General features: G+C 55.3%; 1 protein-coding gene across 3 annotated transcripts in view; it reads left to right on the forward strand.

The window, feature by feature from the left end:
- SHF (Src homology 2 domain containing F) overlaps positions 1-21,441 on the forward strand; it is a 74,101-nt gene that overhangs the window by 39,649 nt on the left and 13,011 nt on the right. The window contains exons 3-6 of one of the 3 annotated variants that reach the window (XM_084641454.1): positions 3,295-3,513; positions 6,958-7,095; positions 18,082-18,235; positions 19,712-19,831. In XM_084641454.1, coding sequence (XP_084497580.1) covers positions 3,295-3,513; positions 6,958-7,095; positions 18,082-18,235; positions 19,712-19,831 — 631 coding nt within the window. The remainder of the gene's footprint in view (positions 1-3,294; positions 3,514-6,957; positions 7,096-18,081; positions 18,236-19,711; positions 19,832-21,441) is intronic. The other 2 variants (XM_084641456.1, XM_084641455.1) reach the window with 2 other exon arrangements.

Consider the following 21,441-nt stretch of genomic DNA (forward strand, 5'->3'; position numbering starts at 1 on the left):
TGTTCTCCAACACCTTCCGCTGGCTCCTTGCAGAGGAGGGGGCGGGCCATTAGTTGCCAGGATACACAGTGTTGGCCATTCTCTGTGCCCAGGCAGCCAGTCAGCATCACACCTGCTCTCTTGGGGTCTCTGCAAGGATCACACCCCCTTATCCCACCACAGATACTTGAGTAATACATAGGGGAAACTGAGGCACACGCAGGATTCAGAGAAAACATTAAGAACATTCCCACTTCGTCACAGGGCCCCATGGACCGATACGCTGCATTGCGATGTACCAGAATGGTGCGGCAATGAGGGAACCCCATTCCATGGGTAGCCCTGGTTGTTATGCTTACAGGAAGCACACCAAATCTTTTTAAAAAGGGAATAAGGCAATACACCGGGACTGGCATCTTATTTTCTCACTCCCTTCTTTTTGCGATTAGGCCCATCTGCTCAGCTGGCCTCTCTTATTTACTCACACCCTTGCATACCTCACTCATACAAAGAACAATGATACATCCGTCTACTAAGCAATTAGAGGAAACAGCACAGAGACTGTTGAATACTTGTCTAACAAGCAGCCCTGTAACAGCGCATTATGATTTTGAAACAAACCCATCTCATTTACTCCTTTAATTCATAAGACAAATTACCACTAACTTAATAAATCAGGGCAACTTCATCAGCAATTTTTATTGGGGACATGGTCAGTCAGCGCTGCCTGGTGACATGTGGGGCAAACTCGACTGTTGCCTTCGCCCGCAGTGCTCGGGTAGGGAACCAGGGGAGGGAGCTGCATTTGGGGAACTGCCTGGCTGGCGATGGAAACTGCTGCTCCGTGTTCATTGGGTCCCTCTCACTTGTACACACAGGCCTTTTCTCACCTGCTGCCCTTACTCAGCCTGTCTCCTGCAGCCCAGACGCACTCCTGGTTCCACTGGGGTGAAGTTGCTCCGGCAACTGCAAGCGCGCTGGGGACATAGGCCCCTCTCCTCCTCCCTGGCAGAGCTCTGCCCCTTTGCCCCTTTGCGCTGTGCTGAGCAGCCTGGGCTGGGGGCCTGCTTGGCACTGTTTGCTCCTGGGTCACTGTGCCCCAGATGCCCTGGAGATGGGGGCAGCCTCTACACGGGGACTTTTGCTCTGCAGTCTGAGGCCTTGCTGTGTTGCTGGCAGGTCCAGAGTTTCCTCCCTGTTTGAACCTGCAGCTGCTCCTGGGTCTAGCGCGGGGTAGGGAAAGGCAGAGGTGCACTTTGCTCAGCACGGCTATGCCTGCCCACCCCGCGGCTGCCCACACTCCATAGTGGGTGCATGTGCCATCTCTGGCCTCAGGGAGAGAACTAGGGCCAAGGGCCACAAGTGTATTTCAAACCCCGGTAGCTAGCATTTGCCCTGTGTCGCAGGCAGATGCTGGAGCTCGAGCTGTGCCCCTGGCCCTGTTCCCAGCGCCACAGACAGGTGGCACGCTCTGACACGAGTGTGTCATTCTGCATGGAGTGACGCCAGGGCTGTCCCATGCTTCCGCCTGGAGAGCCAGGTTCCGATTCACTGACACTGGCGAGGGCTGGGGATTGCTCACCGGGTAATATAACATGGGTTTATGGGAAATAGATCCCTGTCATACTAGCTTGATATCTTTTTTTTTTATAAGATCATAAATTTGGTTGATGAAGGTGCCAGTGTTGACGTTAACGTGCTTAGACTTCCATAAGGTGTTTGACTTGACATCACACGACCTTTGGATTAGGAAGCTATAAAATAATATGGCACACATTGAATGAATTAAAAGCTGGCCAACTGATAGGTCTGAAAAAGTAACTGTAAACGGGGAATCGTCATCAGTTGGGTGTGTTTCTAATAGGGTCCCTCAGGGATTGGTTCGTGGCCCTTGGCCCTACACTATTTATCATCGTTATCAATAACCTGGAAGAAAACATAAAATCATCATGGATCAAGTTTGCAGATGACACGCACGTTGGGGGAGTGGTAAATAAGAGAGGACAGGTCACTGATACAGAGGAATCTGGGTTGCTTGGTAAATTGGATGCTAGCAAACAATATGCATTTAATAGGGCTAAATGTAAATAGATACATCTGGGAGCAAAGAATGTGGGTCATATTTATGTGATGGGGCCTCTATCCTGGGAAACAGTGACTGAAAAAGATCTGGAGGGTGTGGTGGATAATCCGCTGAACATGAGCTCCCAGCATGATGCTGTGGCCAAAAGGACTAATGTCCTTCTTGGATGCAGAAATGGAAATCTCAGGTAGGAGCAGAGGGGTTATTTTGCCTCTGTGTTTGGCACTGGTGTGACTGCTGCTGGGATCCTGGGTCCAGTTCTGGTGCCCGCAATTCAAGGAGGATGTTGATAAATTGGAGAGGGGTTAGAGAAGAGCCGGGAGAATGATTACAGAATTAGAAACCTGCCTTCTAGTGATAGATGGAAGGAGCTCAAACTGATTAGCTTAGCCAAGGGATGACTTGATCACAGTCTATAAGTATCTACATGGGGAACAAATATTTAATAGTGGGCTCTTCTATCTAGCAGAGAAAGGTCTAACACCATCCAATGGATGGAAGTTGAAGCTAGACAAATTCAGATTGAAAATAAGGTGTAAATTTTTATCAGTGAGAGTCATTACCCATTGGAACAATTTACCAAGGGTCGTGGTAGATTCTCCATCATTGTCAATTTTTCAGTCAAGACTGGATGTTCTTCTACAAGATGTGCCCTAGGAACTATGATGGGGCAGGTCTCTGGCCTGTGCTATACAGGAGATCAGACTAGATGATCACAGTGGTCCCTTCTGGCCTTAGAATCTATGGGGGAAAAACCCTGTATCTTCTTCCAGGGCCAGTCGTTCCTCTCTACGGTTCCTGGCTTCTCTGGAAGGTGTGTACAGGGTTCTTTACCTTGCAGGCTGGGGATTATGGGAAGCAGAGTTGGAGCATGGGAACCCTGGGATCAGGGGCTGGGATGCAGGGCACAGGGATATTCTGGGCATCCCACTAGGTGGGGCCCAAGCCCGACACATCACAGGTAACTCTCTTATGTTCTGGCACTCAGTCTTGTTTAGCGAAACGTCTCCAATGCTCCAGAGAGCCTCTCACGCCGCCTGGGTCTCTGTATCCAGCCCCAGCCCTGGCACTGCAGGTGGCAGCCCTGGCCCAGCGTGGAGGGAGCTTGGCAAGCTGTGACTGCAGCTGGTGACGGAGCCCTGAGCCATGCGGGGCAGGGGGCTCAGCCGCTCAGTGACATGGTCAGGATTTGGAAAAGAGCTCATGGTGTTCTCCCTTCTCCCTCCTGCCAGAGATCCGCCTGAAGGGCTCCCTCGAGGCCCCTGCCCAGCCGCTGCCCCTGTACGACACACCTTATGAGCCGGTGCCCAATGGGCTACCCCCAGACAGCGAGCGCCCATCCTGTGCCCGGCCCAGGGAGTCGCGGCTGCCCCAGGACGATGAGCGCCCACCCGAGGAGTATGACCAGCCCTGGGAGTGGAAGAAGGAGCGCATCTCCAAGGCCTTTGCAGGTGAGGGTGGCAGGGGCAGGGTCCTGGCATAGCGTTCAGCTGCTTTGGCCTGGCAGGGGCAGCCTTGCTGGGTCAGCCTGGAAAGGCCTCACATTGCCAGTACCCCCCTGGGTCTCATGCTCCAGGAACCCCATTCTTAGGGGCTCCCTGTGGCCCCCCCTTCCATGTGGCATGGGGCAGTTCCAGCCTTCCCTGCCCTGCCCCGCCCCTGGGCTCACATGCGCACTCATTGCCTTCTGCTGCCTGACTCAGTGTCCAGGCTTCCTGGTGTGGCTCTGAGCCCTCCAGCGGTGGGGCATGGGCACCCATGCCGCTCACATGGGAATTCTGGACTTGGGCCCTGGCAAGGAAACTTTTTGTCAGTCTCTGCGGTGAAGCTGCCCGTCTGCTCTGCGCCTCCCTGGGAACCAACTCCTGTCTGTTCTGCCTGGCTGATCGTGGACCCCAGAGTTTCAGCCCCTGGTGTTGGGGGTCGGGGGGGATGGCAGATCCCTAGGGCCCTGCTGACTGCCATGTTATTGTTCCCTTCTTCCCTGCATAGTGCTCCTGCCCCAGGGACAAGACCTCCACTGCTCCACCTCCTGGGCTTCCCTGCCCTGGAGCCGCTGCCCTTGGCTGTCTCTGGGCCTTCGGCTTGGGAGTCCCAGCCCCCTTCCCCCCAACCATTTATCTCCCTGCTGGGGATTGATCACGTTTGGGCTGGCTAATGGGGAAATCCATGCAGCACATTAGCGCCTGGCTCCCCCAGCAGCGCTCGCTAATTGCCCAACTCTTATCTTAGCTGCAGTTTAATTGCAATAGCTCAGCTGTGCCAGGTCATGTGAGTGAGTGATGGGGACCGAGGCTGCCTGGGCCTGGGCACCCGTCTCTGCTGCAGGGTGCCAGTGGCATCGGGCATGAGCCAGGGTTGGGGCTCAGCACCAGCCTCACTGATTCCTGATTCCTCGGCTTCGCTGGAGGCTCCCCAGCTTCCTTGGGTTTGCCTGAGAACCCCATCCCCTTCCCTCTGGGTCCACACAGCCCATCTCCCTGGTGGATACCCATTCTTTGTCCAGACCTTGGGGCAACGCCCTCCCATTAGCACTGGGCTTGCACCCTTCCCACTCCCCATAGCATGGGGCAGAACAGGTGCCTCGCTGCATGCCCTACCCTGGAGCTCCTGGCTCCTGCTTGGGGTGGGGATCTGCTCTGCTGGTGCCCAGCAATCACAGCCCTCTGCTGTCACAGCTCTGGGCTCCCGCTCTACCTCCCAGCTCTGCCTGGGTGGTCTCAAAGCCCTGTCTCGCCATCTTTCCATCAGGCAGCATGCGTCCGTGGGGCAGGGCCCAACCTCACCAAGCTGGTACCAGTGCTTAATAAATCAATCCTGGGAGCATGTGACCAGCAGTGAAGCATCCCACAGGCAGTGTCTGAGTGGCCATTGTTAAGCACCACAGTTAACATGCGGTCAAGGCCGGGATCTCACTCCTCAGGCAGGTGCTTTCTTATAGGTATTGTTAAGAGGGGCATCAGGGGTTGAGTCCCACAAGTAGGGGGAGGGGGAAGGCTGGCCTGCTACTGAGGATATAACCTAGTGCCTGTCCTGCCCAATCCCACACCCCAAGTCAGGCACTTCCTGCAAGCACCTCTTCCTGTGCACTGCGTCGGGGTGGGGGACATGGGGCCTCTCCCTCCCGACCAGCCAGCCATGGCAGTGGAGCTGGGTGTGGCCTCCATGTCCCTTGCTCATCATGTCAGCTGCAGCCAGGGGGCTGGGCGAGTGCACGCCACCGCTCCCCGCAGTCCTGTCAGCCCAGGACTGTACACCCAAGCCCCAGTGTCCTGGAGCAGTACCCCCCCCAGGAAAGCCCCCTGCAGAGATGTCAGTAGAAGAGGTGGGCGGTTTCCCCTGTGCACAGGCTGTGCAGGGGCTGGCCTCCTGGGCATGGGCTGGCTTGCTGCTGTCCCTGATTATCTGGAGGAGTGATGTGGGGCTGGCATGGCACATTGTAACAGCACCCTGGGGTGGCAGGAGGGGATTGGTCCCGTGCTATGCAGAGTCCCCCGGGGCTCTGCTCACTCAGCTGAGTTCGGTGTGTGTGATAACGCTTGCTCCGTGCTCACTCCCTTAGCACCAGGCTCTGCACCCCCATGGAGCTGAGGGCTTGGCACTAACCCCGAGCCATCCCACGGGCATGGCCCCATTTCCTGGGCCACTGCGCTGTCTCTGGAGGCGGGGCACCATTCGGGCCTGGGGTGCAGCGAATTCTGCTGCCCACTCTGCTGGCCCGCAGCAGCCATGCACCAGCCATGAGCACCACAGCACAATCCCCCTTGGCCATCTGGGAGTGCTGGGGTAGGAAGAGCCTGGGAAAAAGGGAGACCAGCCAGGAGATTGAGGAGAGGGGGACATGGCCATGCTCTGAGGTAGGATTCAAGAGGTGCTGAGATGGAATTGAGCGGGACAGGCCAAGGAGAGGGAGCCCAGGGAGTCAGGTGCCCCCCCTTTCCTCTCAGCTAGGAGCCAGGGACCAGCCTGGGCTGCAGGCAGGAGGGGCAGACAGGGGTGCTTCAGGGGCTGGCAGAATTGGGAGCTACTGAGCTGTGGAGGGGGCAGGACCCCAGGAGGGGGAGCATGGTAGGAATGTGGATGGGTGCCAGCCAGGTGGGAGGAGAGTGGGCTTGTGGGAGTCTGTGCAGAGCTCCGGGAGAGGTCACAAGGCTGTCATGGGGAGCTGGAGAGCACCTGCCAACGAGGACGGGGTGATTGGGAGGGGTGGGTGCAGCACTGGGGCTATCCAGAATGGGCTTTAGGTCTGGGTGTCCCCTGCTCTCTGGCAAGAGCCCGGGTGGATGCGGGGGCACAGCTGGGAGCACTGAGTCTGGGTGGCCAGACGCTCCCGCCCAGGGGCCACAGTGCTGCGAGAGCCAGACGTATGGTGTGCTGGGATGCTGACGATCTGTCCCTGTCTCTTCCCTGGCCCAGGCAGCCCCCTGCGCTGGTCTGTAGTGGGGCAGCTGCTGCCAGGCTGTGGGTGCAGCAGGGCTGTTTGCTGAGGGCTGTGCCCCCAGCAGAGCTCCTCTCGTGTGTAGCGCTGCCCTAACAACTGCCTGGGCCCCGGCCCCACGGTGCAGCAGGAAGATCCAGGTATTTCCCGTGACTCACCTTGTGCCTCTCACCCTGCCCCATCTGGGCACTGCCCTGCACACTGGCATCTAGGGCAGGTGCTGGTTTGCAGCCTTGACCAGCCTGGGAGTGCCAGCCTGCAGAGAGGAGCTGGAAACCAAGTGTGGGGCTGGGCACGTGGGGACTCAGCATCTCCCCCCATCCTCCGCTCTCCCCACACCACTTCCTGCCTACCTCCTCTGGACCCTGGGTGCCGGGACAGCTTCAGCCAGCTCACGTGCGCGTGCTCTCTCTCTCTCTCTCCCCCCCACCTCCCCGCCTCTGCTGCTTCTGTCCAGTTGAGATCAAAGTGATCAAAGACTTGCCGTGGCCTCCCCCTGTGGGACAGCTCGACAGCGGTACAAGCCCCCCCGATGGCGAGGCCCATGCCCCTGCGCACCCCAGCCAGCCCCAACACAACCACGAAGACATGAACGGTGAGTCGCCCTCAACTGTGCCCAGGGCCACACGCTCCCACAACCTGGGGGGCTGCTGGGAAGCTCCAGCCAGTGCAGCGCATGGCTCCCTGCCCCACATGGGCAGCTGTGTGGGTTCCCCTAACACATACCCATTCTCAGGGGCTGAGCGGCAGCAGCTGCCTGGCATAGGGGCTCGCTGGACGTCCTTAATGGTGCCAGCAAGAGCAGGGCCGGATTAATCTTTTGTGGGCCTGGTGCCAAGCATATTTGTAGGCCCCCATGGAGGCAGTGGAGCATGGCACGGGGAGGTCCCCAGAGCAAGGGGCCAGCCAGAGGCAATGGGACATGCATGGCAGGGGCGGCCCTGCTCTGCCCAATGCAAGGGCACTATTTATAAACTGGCAGTTGCCAGACGCACAGTGGCCTACCCAGCCCTGTGCTGCCAGCATGCCACTTCCCCTCTGGGGCAGGCCCTGCCACACCACACAGCCCCCCTCTCCCCTGCCCAACACCCCCCGACTCCCTATGGCCAGAGACCCCCTGGATCCACTATGCCGAGCACCCCACAGCTCCACCCACAAATGCACAGCACTCTGCACAACACCACCCCTGCCCACAGCCCCACCACAGCTGCCCAGCACCCCACAGAACCCCCATTCCCTAGTGCCCCAATGCACACAGATCCTCCCTGCCCCTTCACAGCCCAGCACCCCCCCCCCAGATTTCCCACAAACCCACTCCCCCAAGCCCTGCCTCCTGGCCACACTCACTGGCCCTGCTGGGAGGCGACCTTGTCTTCCGGGCTGAGCCGGCAGCACAGCCAGGGCTGGTCCCTTGGGAATGGCGCAATCAGCCAGGCCAGGACCTGCCTCGTCCGGGCTTCCTCAAAATGCACTGTCCGAATCCCCCAGAATGCACTGTTCTGGTAGCTGTGCTGGGAACTATGGGGTCGGTACCCAGAGGGCATGGCAGCGGAGATGGATTAGGGCAGCTTGAGCGTGGCTGCAGGGCCCTGCCATGAATGAGGCGGGCTGGTGCAGAGTGAACCCCGGTCGCGCTAGGCAGTGTGGACAGGGGCAGTGTTTGTCCAATGCCCCAGCAGAAAGGCAGGAAGCGGGGGTTAGTTCCTGCAGGGGGGTGTGGGGAACCTGCCGTGCTGTGCTGGAGGATGGCAGTGATGGAGCAGGCTTCCCAAACCCTGCTCCGAGTGGTGGTGGAGGAGGCTAATCCTGTGAGCAGTCCCACTTCCTGTTGCTCTGCACCACTGGTGCGGCTGCCAGGACCAGTGTGTCAGGACAGCACAAAGGGGAATCTTGCCATGGCTGGGTGATCAGCAGGGCACTTGTGCAGCAGGGCTGTGCTGCTGAGTAACGATAATGAACCCTCAGGAGGAGAGGGAAGCAAGAATCATCCTGTGAGGAAATAATATCCACCAGCAGGCCGATCTCTGAGGTGGCTCTAAGCTCATTCCTGCCTCTCTGATGCCCAGTGGGGCTGTCAGAAAAGTAGGCAAAAAGCTGGCTTTGGGCTGCATGGGGCAGTGGGTGCAGAACAGCTGCTGTACCCACCCCCCCCCCCCCACACACACACACACAAGTCATAGAATCATAGAATATCAGGGTTGGAAGGGACCCCAGAAGGTCATCTAGTCCAACCCCCTGCTCAAAGCAGGACCAATTCCCAGTTAAATCATCCCAGCCAGGGCTTTGTCAAGCCTGACCTTAAAAACCTCTAAGGAAGGAGATTCTACCACCTCCCTAGGTAACGCATTCCAGTGTTTCACCACCCTCTTAGTGAAAAAGTTTTTCCTAATATCCAATCTAAACCTCCCCCACTGCAACTTGAGACCATTACTCCTCGTTCTGTCATCTGCTACCACTGAGAACAGTCTAGAGCCATCCTCTTTGGAACCCCCTTTCAGGTAGTTGAAAGCAGCTATCAAATCCCCCCTCATTCTTCTCTTCTGCAGGCTAAACAATCCCAGTTCCCTCAGCCTCTCCTCATAACTCATGTGTTCCAGTCCCCTAATCATTTTTGTTGCCCTTCGCTGGACTCTCTCCAATTTATCCACATCCTTCTTGAAGTGTGGGGCCCAAAACTGGACACAGTACTCCAGATGAGGCCTCACCAATGTCGAATAGAGGGGAACGATCACGTCCCTCGATCTGCTCGCTATGCCCCTACTTATACATCCCAAAATGCCATTGGCCTTCTTGGCAACAAGGGCACACTGCTGACTCATATCCAGCTTCTCGTCCACTGTCACCCCTAGGTCCTTTTCCGCAGAACTGCTGCCTAGCCATTCGGTCCCTAGTCTGTAGCTGTGCATTGGGTTCTTCCGTCCTAAGTGCAGGACCCTGCACTTATCCTTATTGAACCTCATCAGATTCCTTTTGGCCCAATCTTCCAATTGGTCTAGGTCCTTCAGTATCCTATCCCTCCCCTCCAGCGTATCTACCACTCCTCCCAGTTTAGTATCATCCGCAAATTTGCTGAGAGTGCAATCCACACCATCCTCCAGATCATTTATGAAGATATTGAATAAAACCGGCCCCAGGACCGACCCTTGGGGCACTCCACTTGATACCGGCTGCCAACTAGACATGGAGCCATTGATCACTACCCGTTGAGCCCGACAATTTAGCCAGCTTTCTACCCACCTTATAGTGCATTCATCCAGCCCATACTTCCTTAACTTGCTGACAAGAATACTATGGGAGACCGTGTCAAAAGCTTTGCTAAAGTCAAGAAACAATACATCCACTGCTTTCCCTTCATCCACAGAACCAGTAATCTCATCATAAAAGGCGATTAGATTAGTCAGGCATGACCTTCCCTTGGTGAATCCATGCTGGCTGTTCCTGATCACTTTCCTCTAATGCAAGTGCTTCAGGATTGATTCTTTGAGGACCTGCTCCATGATTTTTCCAGGGACTGAGGTGAGGCTGACTGGCCTGTAGTTCCCAGGATCTTCCTTCTTCCCTTTTTTAAAGATTGGCACTACATTAGCCTTTTTCCAGTCATCCGGGACTTCCCCGGTTCGCCATGAGTTTTCAAAGATAATGGCCAGTGGCTCTGCAATCACAGCCGCCAATTCCTTCAGCACTCTCGGATGCAACTCGTCCGGCCCCATGGACTTGTGCACGTCCAGCTTTTCTAAATAGTCCCTAACCGCCTCTATCTCCACAGAGGGCTGGCCATCTCTTCCGCATTTTGTGATGCCCAGCGCAGCAGTCTGGGAGCTGACCTTGTTAGTGAAAACAGAGGCAAAAAAAGCATTGAGTATACATTAGCTTTTTCCACATCCTCTGTCACTAGGTTGCCTCCCTCATTCAGTAAGGGGCCCACACATTCCTTGGCTTTCTTCTTGTTGCCAACATACCTGAAGAAACCCCTCTTGTTACTCTTGACATCTCTGGCTAGCTGCAGCTCCAGGTGCGATTTGGCCCTCCTGATAACATTCCTACATGCCCGAGCAATATTTTTATACTCTTCCCTGGTCATATGTCCAACCTTCCACTTCTTGTAAGCTTCTTTTTTATGTTTAAGATCCGCTAGGATTTCACCATTAAGCCAAGCTGGTCGTCTGCCATATTTACTATTCTTTCGACTCATCGGGATGGTTTGTCCCTGTAACCTCAACAGGGATTCCTTGAAATACAGCCAGCTCTCCTGGACTCCTTTCCCCTTCAAGTTAGTCCCCCAGGGGATCCTGGCCATCCGTTCCCTGAAGGAGTCGAAGTCTGCTTTCCTGAAGTCCAGGGTCCGTATCCTGCTGCTTACCTTTCTTCCCTGCGTCAGGATCCTGAACTCAACCAACTCATGGTCACTGCCTCCCAGATTCCCATCCACTTTTGTTTCCCCCACTAATTCTACCCGGTTTGTGAGCAGCAGGTCAAGAAAAGCGCCCCCCCTAGTTGGCTCCTCTAGCACTTGCGCCAGGAAATTGTCCCCTACGCTTTCCAAAAACTTCCTGGATTGTCTATGCACCGCTGTATTGCTCTCCCAGCAGATATCAGGAAAATTAAAGTCACCCATGAGAATCAGGGCATGCGATCTAGTAGCTTCCGTGAGCTGCCGGAAGAAAGCCTCATCCACCTCATCCCCCTGGTCCGGTGGTCTATAGCAGACTCCCACCACTACATCACTTGTAGTGGCAATGTGCTGGCAGGGAAAAGTTATCGTTCTGATTTGTGTTGCCCTAGTGCCAGTCACGGGCCAAGACCTCGTTGTGCTACTTTCTGTAACCCGGTCTCACACTTCAGGGCTTCAGCCAGTCACTGCCAGGGGTGAGGAAGGAATATTTTCCCCACATGCACAATTGGCTCCATGTATTCTGGATTTTATTTCACTTTCTTCTGAAGCACCAGAGATTGGCCACAGCTGGAGATGGGGCACAGGATGGGGTGGACCAGCATTCTGAGGTGTCACAGAGAATCTTCTTTCTTAGAAGATAGCGGGTCTTGCTCACATGCTCAGGGTGATCAGATTAGGGTCAGGAAGGAATTTCCCCCCAGGTCAGATTGCAAGAGACTTTGGAGGGGTTTTGCTCTCCTCTGCTGCATGGGGTGTAGTATCATCTGAGCATATCCCGCCTAACCAATTTCATGCCATTGCAGGGGTCTTAGGCACTGTTTCACCTCAGCACTCCTGTTCTCTGCCTGTGGCTCACAACCGTTGAGTCTCCAGAGGGCTGAAATGTTTCGATCTAACTATAGTTCTTGGGCTCAGTACAGGGGTAACTTTCTGTGTGTTATACAGCAGGTCAGACTCGACAGTCTAATGATCCCTGAGATGCTGTGAAAGTAGGAAAAGATGGTCCCTATCCTGCACAGTTACAGACTAAGACAGGAGGTGACGGATTTGTGGATTCATAGCATTTAAGGCCAGAAGGGACCATCCAATAGCTAGACTGACCTGCTGTGTAACACCAGCCATTACATTTCCCCCTGTATTGAACCCCATAACTTGTGTTGGGCTAAAGCATCTCCCAGAGGCCCCAGTCCGGATCTAGAGACCTCAAGAGATAGAGACACCAACATTCCTGTGCTGGTTTGTTCCAGTGGCTAATCACTCTCCCTGTTAGCAATTTGTGTCTGATTTCTGATTTGAATTGGTCTGGTAGCTTCCAGCTATTGGTTCTTTTTCTGCCTTTGTCTGCTAGATTCTAGGGCCAGAATATCCAGTCTTTTCTCCCCAGGAAGGTACTTATACACCATAATCAAGTCACCTCTCAATCTTCTTTTTGATAAGAAGATTGGGATCTTTAAGTCTCTCCTTGAAGAGCATTTTCTCCATCCCTTTTGTGGCTCTTTTCTCCCATTTTTCAGATGTGGGCTCTAGAACTGGATGCTGTATTCCAGTGTCTGTCTGACTAATGCTGCATATGGAGGTAAAAATCACTGCCCTACTCATGCTTACTACTCCCCTGTTTATACATCCCAGGATCTCATTCACTCTTTTTGCCACAGAATCACACTGGGAGCTCACATTCAGTTATTGTCCACTACGATCTCTAAATCCTTTCCAGAATCACTGCTTTCTAGGATATAGTCCCCCATTCTGTAGGCATGGCCTGCACTCATTGTTCTTTGATATATAACTTTCATTCAGCAATATTAATCATCCCATAGTTACCTGGCTCATCCTGCTTGCCATTTTTGAATATTGGAACATTAGCACTCTTCTAGTTTTCTGGAATTTCCTCAGTATTCCAAAATTTATTAAAAATTATCAGCTGGCCAGAGATCCCCTCAGCCAGATCTTTTGGAACTCTGGGGTTCAAGTGATCCAGACCTGCTAGTGTAATAATGTTTATCCCTAGTAGAATCGTAGCACTGGAAGGGACCTCAAGAGGTCTTCTAGTCCAGTCCCCGGCACTCAAGGCAGGACTATGTAGATATTCTCTAACATCCTCCTAGATTACTAATGGACTAGAAAGTATTTGGTGATTCTGCTTCTTTCCAAAGAGAGAGAGCAGCAATATTTGTGGAAAGCTTCTGCCTTTTCTGCATCATTATAAAGAATGTTCCCATCTCCAGCTAACAATGGGCCCATACCAATGCTAGGATTTCATTGTTGCTAGTATAGTTTAAAAACTTATTGTCCTTACCCCTGCCAGCCATGAATTTTTCCCTAATGCCCTTAGCTTCAATTACTAATTTTCTGCCATTGCTGATTTCTAATTGATATGGATTGCTGTCCATTTCCCCCCACTTACTTTGGATACTAACAGACCAATGAGGGAGCACAAAGAAACAGTGAGATTGTATTGGTCAGCACAATGGGCAGTGAGCTCAGCACACCATGGCCTGGCTGTTGTTTAGTTTTCTGTAGGCATACGGCAAAGGAGAGTTTTCAGGAGGGATTTGAAGGTGGATAATGAGGGAGCTTTGGGGGATGTTTATGGGGAGCTACTCTGTGACAGCCAGACTAGTGGGAGGCTGTGTCACCCCTGCCCTGCAACCTGGGGTGCCTTGCTGAAGTGGCTTCCACCTGGGCCACTCAAACAGCCTTTCAGCGTGCAAGCCACACCCTGAGTGCCTGTGTGTAACTGCAGCACAACACACCCCACCCCCAGTCCCAGATTTCCCCCCAGAAATATATGTCCTGTATTGCCCAGCCCTCTGCTAGACAGTATACATATTTCAAGTCTGTTATTCCTTTAAGGGAATAATATATCAGTTTATTATTTTAAATAGTGTTACCCACATACTTCAGTTTAAACACACTGGATTAGATAAAACAGTAACACAAGTTTGTTAACTACAAAGAGAGATTTTAAGTGAGAACAAGTCATGAGGCACAACAATCAGAAGTTGTACAAGAAAAATAAAGATAAAATGCTTCCTAGGCCCTAATTTAACAAACTATATTAAATTCAAGCAAAATTTCTCACCACATGCTTCCATCAAGGTTACCGACCAAACTCTTTAAGTCAGAAACCACCCGCCTCCAAGTCGAATGGCTGTTTCCTTTTGTCTTCTCAGGTGCAGAGAATGCAATGGGCAGGGAGTGGGAGGGGTCTCTTCGGATGTTTGCCCCATCTTTTAATAGATTCAGTCCCTCTCTTGAAAAAACATTTCCAGCTGGGCACTAGAAGACGGAGTCGGAAGGATGTTCCCTGTTTCTTTTTCACCTGTTTTGAGCTTGCCTTGCTTTGCTTTCCCTTCCTGCTTGGTGACTCTGTTTAAATGCAAATTAAGGCAAACACACACTCCTCTGGCCAAGACAGGCCTGCGTGACCAGTTTGGTGCTGCGTGAGTTTTGAACATCACACTGGGGAATCTTAGAACATCACATACAATGTTGCCACACACATTTTATTGGAGTGATAGTTACCAGGAAATGAGTTTTCAAATGCTACCATGTGCAAAGATCATTGTATTGTTGTGAACACGGGGGTGCAATTCCATCACAAACTCCAAAGAAAGAGGGGCACCAAGAGGCTTGTGTGAAAATGTAACAAGTGGTGCGATGAAGCCTGGCATCATGGAAGCAGGAGCTGACATCTTGCTAGAGAATGAGACCTTTAGGTGGTGCAGGGCCTTGAAAGTGAAGACCAGTAGCTTATTTTTCATGCGATAGAGAAGGGGCAGCCCGTGGAGGGATGCAAAGATGGGTCAAACGACAGGCTGGGAAATGATCTTTGCGGGGGCATTTGGAATGGCTATGGGAAGGGCAAAGTTGCATGTGGGGGGGGAGTGAGTGAGGCCGCGGGGAGTGGGGGCTGAGCTGTGGCATTGAGTGTGGCTGGAGGGAGCTGTGGGGGGTGAGCACGGCTCGAGGGGCCTGTGTGGGGTGAGTGTGGCTGGAGGGGGCTGTGGAGAGGATGAGCCGTGGGGAGTGAGCACAGTTGGAGGGAGCTACGGGGGGTGTGTACGCAGCTGGAGGGGGCTGTGGGGGGGTAAGCATGGCTCATGGAGGCAGTGAGCTGTGGCATTGAGCGTGGCTGGAGGGGACTGTGGGGGGTGAGCACGGCTCAAGGGGGCTGTGTGGGCAAATATGGCTGGAGGGGGCTGTGGGGAGGATGAGCCATGGGGGCTGAGCACGGCTGGAGGGGGCTGTGGAATTGAACTGTTCTGGGGAAGCTGTCAAGACCAATACCCCACTCTGGCACTCCGAGTGCAGGAGGTGGGGGCCTGCAAGAATTCTAAAAATTAATACTGGCCACTCCAGGCTTGTATTAAACTCCCAAGGTTACAGCTTCTCTCTGACCTTGGATGGGTAGATGCTGCCACCACCCAAGTGCAAAGAAACCCTTTTAGAACCCAGGAAGGCGCACTTGGGAATTCCTTCCTGTGGGGTACCCTCAAGCCCTTTCACCCCCCTCCGGGGAAGAGCTGAGAAAGAAAACAAAGGAAATCAGCTGTTGCCATCAGCTAATTAAACAACATATGCATAAACCTGTTACGTAAATTTTATTTAAAACAAAAAGGAAAGAAAATACATTTGGAACTTAGACTTTTTGCTCGGTTTTAAAAAAACAATTACAAGGATTAAGCATCACGATAGCTCTCTTGAGGTCCAGCTTAAAGGTTACAAGCAAAACAGAAGCACCTGGGGTTAGCACAGAGGAGTCCACAAGCCATAAAGAAATAAAAGAGATATACCTATTTGCGTCTTCCTAGACATTTCCTGATCTACTTACATACCTGGGGTTTCAAATGAGTAGTTTCTAGGTATGATCTGGTGATTTCATACCTGGCCCACAGCTTTTTACAGCATCGCTCCAGCCCTGTCTCTGCTCTGTCCCCTCTCTCTGGAGAAAAACAGACAAAGGGGAAGTTTTTTCCCAATTTTTAAAAGTTCTAGCCTTCCCATTGGCTCTTTTGGTCAGGTGCCCACTCCCTTCCTTTTACCTATGGCCTTTTTTAACCCTTTACAGGTAAAGCAAGTAGAGAACAGCCACTAACAGGGATTTTATGGCTGGCTGGGTGTCCATAAAATGGAGCTACCCTCCCCCCCTCCATTTAGGGGGGTGATGGGGGGCTCAGTGTGTCCCAGTGTGTCCCAGGCAGGGAGCTAGTGAACATTTCAGGGGAGGGGGGCTGATGGCTCTGGCAGCTGCAGATCCCTACAGTGTTGTGCTATCGCCATGCCCTGCTCTGTGCTGTGGGGGCTGCGCCAGCCCTGGCCACAGGTCTGTTCTGCACACTGGCTTCGTCAGAGCCCGGCATGGGACACTCAGGGGTGTGAGGGCAAATTAGCTTCTGGTGCGGTGACCGCGCCTCAACCCTGTGTGGATGCTACAGCAAATTATGGCTGCCGACTGCTGGCAGAGAGCACCCCCCAGGGTTACTGTGCCCTGACTGCACATCACCAGGCAATGCCGCTCAACTTGCCTGAGTGTCCCATATAGACAAGCCCCATGGCAGACCTCTCTGTGGGGCCTGGTGGGCATTGCCATGGGGCTGCGTGGAGCTCAGCTGGGCGGGTGTCGCCGGGGCGCTGCGTGGAGCTCAGCTGGCCGTGGGGCTAGGCGGGTGTTGCTGTGGGGCTGCGTGGAGCTCAGCTGGCCGTGGGGCTAGGCGGGTGTTGCTGTGGGGCTGAGTGGAGCTCAGCTGGCTGTGGGCTAGGCGGGTGTTGCTGTGGGGCTGCGTGGAGCTCAGCTGGCCGTGGGCTAGGCGGGTGTTGCTGTGGGGCTGTGTGGAGCTCAGCTGGCCGTGGGGATGGGTGGGCGTCCCGGTGAGGCTGCATGGAGCTCAGCCAGGATGCACTGTTCTGGGTGTGACCGTGTTAAGAGGCCGGGAGGGCAGAGCGCTGCTCATGCGTAGCCCCTGGGGTTGTGGGCAGCACTGGGCAGGGAGATTCCGACGTTGGGACGCTGGTCCAGATCCTGGTTCTTGCTGTCTGTGCCCAGGGCCAGGGAGCCTGTGCTCTGAGGGGGGTGAGTTGCAGACTGCCCAGGTTGCCCTGTTGCCACTTGGGTGGGCCTTGCAATGGGCAGGAAACCTCCCTGAAGAGCACTGGAGAGTTTTAATGATTGTATTGGGACTATTTCCTGTGTTCCGCAGCCAGGCGCCCCAGTGAGGCCTCGTGGGACCCTGGGAAATATTGCCTCTGTGCCCCAATCCATCTGCCACACTCCCTCCCATGCCCCCTCTCCTGAGCCAGCCACACTCTTTCCGCCTTCTGAGCCCTGGTTTGAGCTCACCACCCAGCCCAGGCAGCGCGAGCACTGATCTCCCTGCTCAACAGCCTGCGTTCCCCTGCACCCCACGCTGCGCCTGCCCTCTGCCTGCTGGAGCCGGGCTGCGTGGAGCCGATGCCCCTCAGACTGCAGCCTCTCAGCAGCGATATTCCTTGGCACGCCGCACTGTGCCATGCTGCCCACGTGCTGACACGGCACCGCTCAGGCTGCGGGAGCTCACTCCCTCGCTCCAGTGCAAACTGCGATGTGGGCGCAGTGTGAAACCAGAGCAAGGGCACGCCTGGCCTGGCACGGGGGGCAGCTGCACTGCACCCCCTCAGTGGTGCGCTGTGCAGGGTCTGTGTCTCCCCTGTGCCTGCAGGGAGGCTGATAATGGCAGCAGGTCCCTCCACCCCAGACAAGGGGAGCAGATGTCCCGATTTTATAGGGACAGTCCCGATATTTGGGGCTTTGTCTTATATAGGTGCCTATTACCCCCCCACCCCCTGTCCCGATTTTTCACATTTGCTGTCTGGTCACCCTACCTCCACAGCACATCTCCATGGGAACTGGCATGCATGCGCCCCAAGGCCTGTGTGGGGTTCGTGCCCCCAGGCCCAGTGCAGCACTTGGTGTGTAGGGGACGCCCAGCAACGCTGTCCCCACTGGGGCCTGTGAGCCAGAACTGGCAGGCTGGCTCAGTGCCCCAGCTGTGGGGAAGCCGGGCAGGGTGGCGGGACGCAATGGGGGGGAAGCTGGGCAGGGCAGCGGGACGCAATGGGGGGGAAGCTGGGCAGGGCAGCAGGACGCGGGAGGGGAGCAGTACCCAGTGCCTGCCAGCTGCCCCTTGACACTGTGTCTGTCTCTCCCAGGCCATTGTGAGGGGCCAGGGCACGGCCACTCGTCGCCCAGCAGGGAGGAGAAGGCCCGAACTGCGAACAGACACGTGAGTGGGAACCCCAAGACAGAGCCCAGCCCGGCCCTCGGGGAGAGGATCAACCCCACCCTGCCTCTGGAGAGCCAGTGGTGAGTCCTGTACCGGTCAGGGACGCCACCAGCCCCCCAACCAGCCCTGCTCATCCTGCGGGCCTGGCCTGTGGGTACTGGCCAGGCCATTAATCCATCACACTGCCCCTAGTGCCCCAGGCCATGGGACCATGACTGAGCACAAGGGAACCATAACAGTGCCCTTCCACCATGCTCCATAACCTCCCCTGCCCCCTGTGTCCAGCCGCCCTGCCCTGCTTCCTTCCTGCCCCGCTTCCCCCGCCACCCTGCCATGCTCCCCACCACATCCTGCCGCCCTGCCTTGCTTCCCCCGCAGCATCCCAGCACCCTGCCCTGTTTTCCCCCCCTGCAGCCCACAACCCTGCTTTGCTCCCCCGCTGCATCCTGCCACCCTGCCCTGCTCCCCTGCTGCATCCCACACTCTGCCCTGCTTCCCCCCCTGCGTCCAGCTTACCTGCCCTGTTCCTCCCACCGCCCTGCCCTGCTCCCCCCCCCGTGTCCCGCTGCACTGCCCCACTCCACCCCACCACTCTGCCCTGCTCCTGCCCTGCCATGCTCCCCCCCACCGTCCTGCCCTGCTTCCTGCCCCATTCCCCCGGCCCTGCCCTGTTCCCCCCCACTGCCCGACCGTGCTGGCACTCCTGCCGCCCTGCCCCACTCACCCCCTGCATCCTGCCGCCCTGCCCTGCTCCCCCGCCACGTCCAGCCACCCTGCCCTGCTTCTGTCCTGCTGCCCTGCCCTGCTCCCCCCACTCATCCCGCTGTCCTGCCCTGCTCCCCCCACCTTCCGCTGCCTTATCCCGCTTCCCACTGCCCTGCCCTGCTTCCCCTCTACGTCCCACTGCCCTGCCCTGCTCCCCCGGCTCATCCCACCGTCCTGCCCTGGTCCCCCCCACCTCCCGCTGCCTTACCCCACTTCCCACCGCCCTGCCCTGCTTCCCCCCTATGTCCCACTGCCCTGCTCTGCTTCCCCTCCAATGTCTTTCCATAGTCCCTTCACTTCCTTTCACGCCCAGCCCCACTCCATGTTCTTCTCTATTTCTGGGAACCCCAGCAGTCTCCTTCACCCCTCTTCACAGCCTGTCCCCTTCCATGCGTCCTTCCCTTCTGCCTCCCTCAGCCTGTTGTGAGTCTAGAGAATCCCGCTGCCAGCCACCCATCCATCCTTCCTGGAGCTCTGCAGCACTCTCCCTAGCCTTTCCCAGTCCGCTGCCCCCCCAGCTCTCCTCTCCTTTGCGCAGCTCACTACACGGGGCCTGGGCATCAGCATGCTTGAGAACCCACCAGGACACTCACTGACATGGCTGCTGCAAGTTCCACGCAGAGAACCACAGTGTTCTGCAGCAAATTGTTCCTGCTACTTGCTGTGGCTTTGGCTCGCCTGCCATCACTGCTGGCTGATGCCTCCTGCTCGCTCCTCTCTGGATAGACGTTGCCGCTTGATGCTCCATGCCCGGGCAGTGCCCCTGAGCCAGCCTCTGTCTCCCCTGACAGCTGGTACCATGGGGCAATCAGCCGGACGGACGCTGAGACCCTGCTGAGGCTGTGCAAGGAGGCCAGCTACCTGGTGCGCAACAGCGAGACCAGCAAGAACGACTTCTCTCTCTCCCTCAAGTGAGTGTGCTTGGCCAGGCCATCGGGCAGGGCCTTCCCCCACTGGAAGTGCTGGGGCAGGGCACGGGCGGGGGTGGGAGGCTGCAGGACCAGTGGCTGGCCAGGCTGCTGCTGTGTGTACCAGGCTGCATCCGTCCCCTGTGCGGGGAGGCAGCAGGCTGAGGGCTGCGGGAGGGGAGGGGAAGCGAGGCTGTTGTTTCCCTTTCCCGTGATGATGTCCTTGCCCTTTGCTGGCAGCTGTCCCCAGGGTGGCGCTGTCTCCCAAGTGGCTGGGTGTGTGGAGACACGTGAGAGCAGTGCTGTCAGCATGTGGCTCAGTGAGCTCCCAGGACAGTTGCTGCTTCATGCCTGCAGGATGGGCCTTTCTGCACAAATACCGCCAGCGGCACCTAGCGCCTCTGGCAAGCCAGCAGTCACACCTGCCTCTGCAATGATCACACACTCTCATCCCACCACCTAAACACTTGAGTAACACATAGGGGAAACTGAGGCACGCACACAGTATTCAAAGAAGACATTAAGAACATTCCCACTTTGTTACACACATGCACACCCCCCGGGATACTGCTTCCTAGGTTGGGAACGCTGCTGCTCTGGGGAGTGAAGGAAGCCCCAGAACAGATGGAGGTATGGGTGTAAAGAGTAGGGAGGGATCAGAGAATGACACACTCAGTAAAGCAGGAGGCACGAATGAATGAGCGTGTATTGTTGTTATTGACACGTAGTTCCACATGGAGACACGCACGGATACGCATGCACACACGCATAGACACATGGATGTGCACACACAGACAGCTTTTTTAACCATCCCTGGCATCCCTCCCCCGCCTTCCTCGGGCCTTTCAGTTATAATGGCCCCCTCCACCCACCCCGGCTTTAGCCATCCTGAGGGGCAGTGAGCTCAGCCCTGTGCTGGGTGGAGAGGGGGCCATGCCAGGTGGCTTTTAGAAAAACATCCAGTCGTGATTGAAAAGTTGTCAGTGATGGAGAATCCACCACACCCCTTGGTAAGTTGTTCCGATGATTAATTATTCTCACTGTTAAAAATGTACCCCTTATTTCCACTCTAATGACGTTGGGATCCGGGCAGGGCCTCCGACAAGACAGCCAGGGCTAAAACAGCTCTCTGGATCTGCCTGCTTAGGGGGCTTGCTGAGTTCCCTTGTGACTGGACCAATCACACGCAACACGCACTCCATGAATGGGGTGGAGAAAGTGCATGAGGAAGTGTTATTTACCCCTTCACATGACACACAAACCAGGGGTCACCCAGTAAAATTAATAGGCAGCAGGGTTAAAACAAAAAAAGGAAGTACTTCTTCACTCAGCGCACAGTCACCCTGTGGAACTCCTTGCTAGAGGATGTTGTGAAAGCCAAAACTATTACTGGTTTCAGAGTAGCAGCCGTGTTAGTCTGCATTTGCAAAAAGGAGGACTTGTGGCACCTTAGAGACTAATGCTCAAATAAATTTGTTAGTCTCTAAGGTGCCACAAGTCCTCCTTTTCTTTTTGCGAAAACTATTACTGAATTCAAAAAAGAACTCAGTAAGTTCACAGAGGCTAGGTCCATCAATGGCTATTAGCCTAGATGGTCAGGGATGCAAAACCAT

Source organism: Lepidochelys olivacea, assembly GCF_965140295.1.
Source record: "Lepidochelys olivacea isolate rLepOli2 genome assembly, chromosome: 10".
Classification (NCBI taxonomy): Eukaryota; Metazoa; Chordata; order Testudines; family Cheloniidae; genus Lepidochelys; species Lepidochelys olivacea.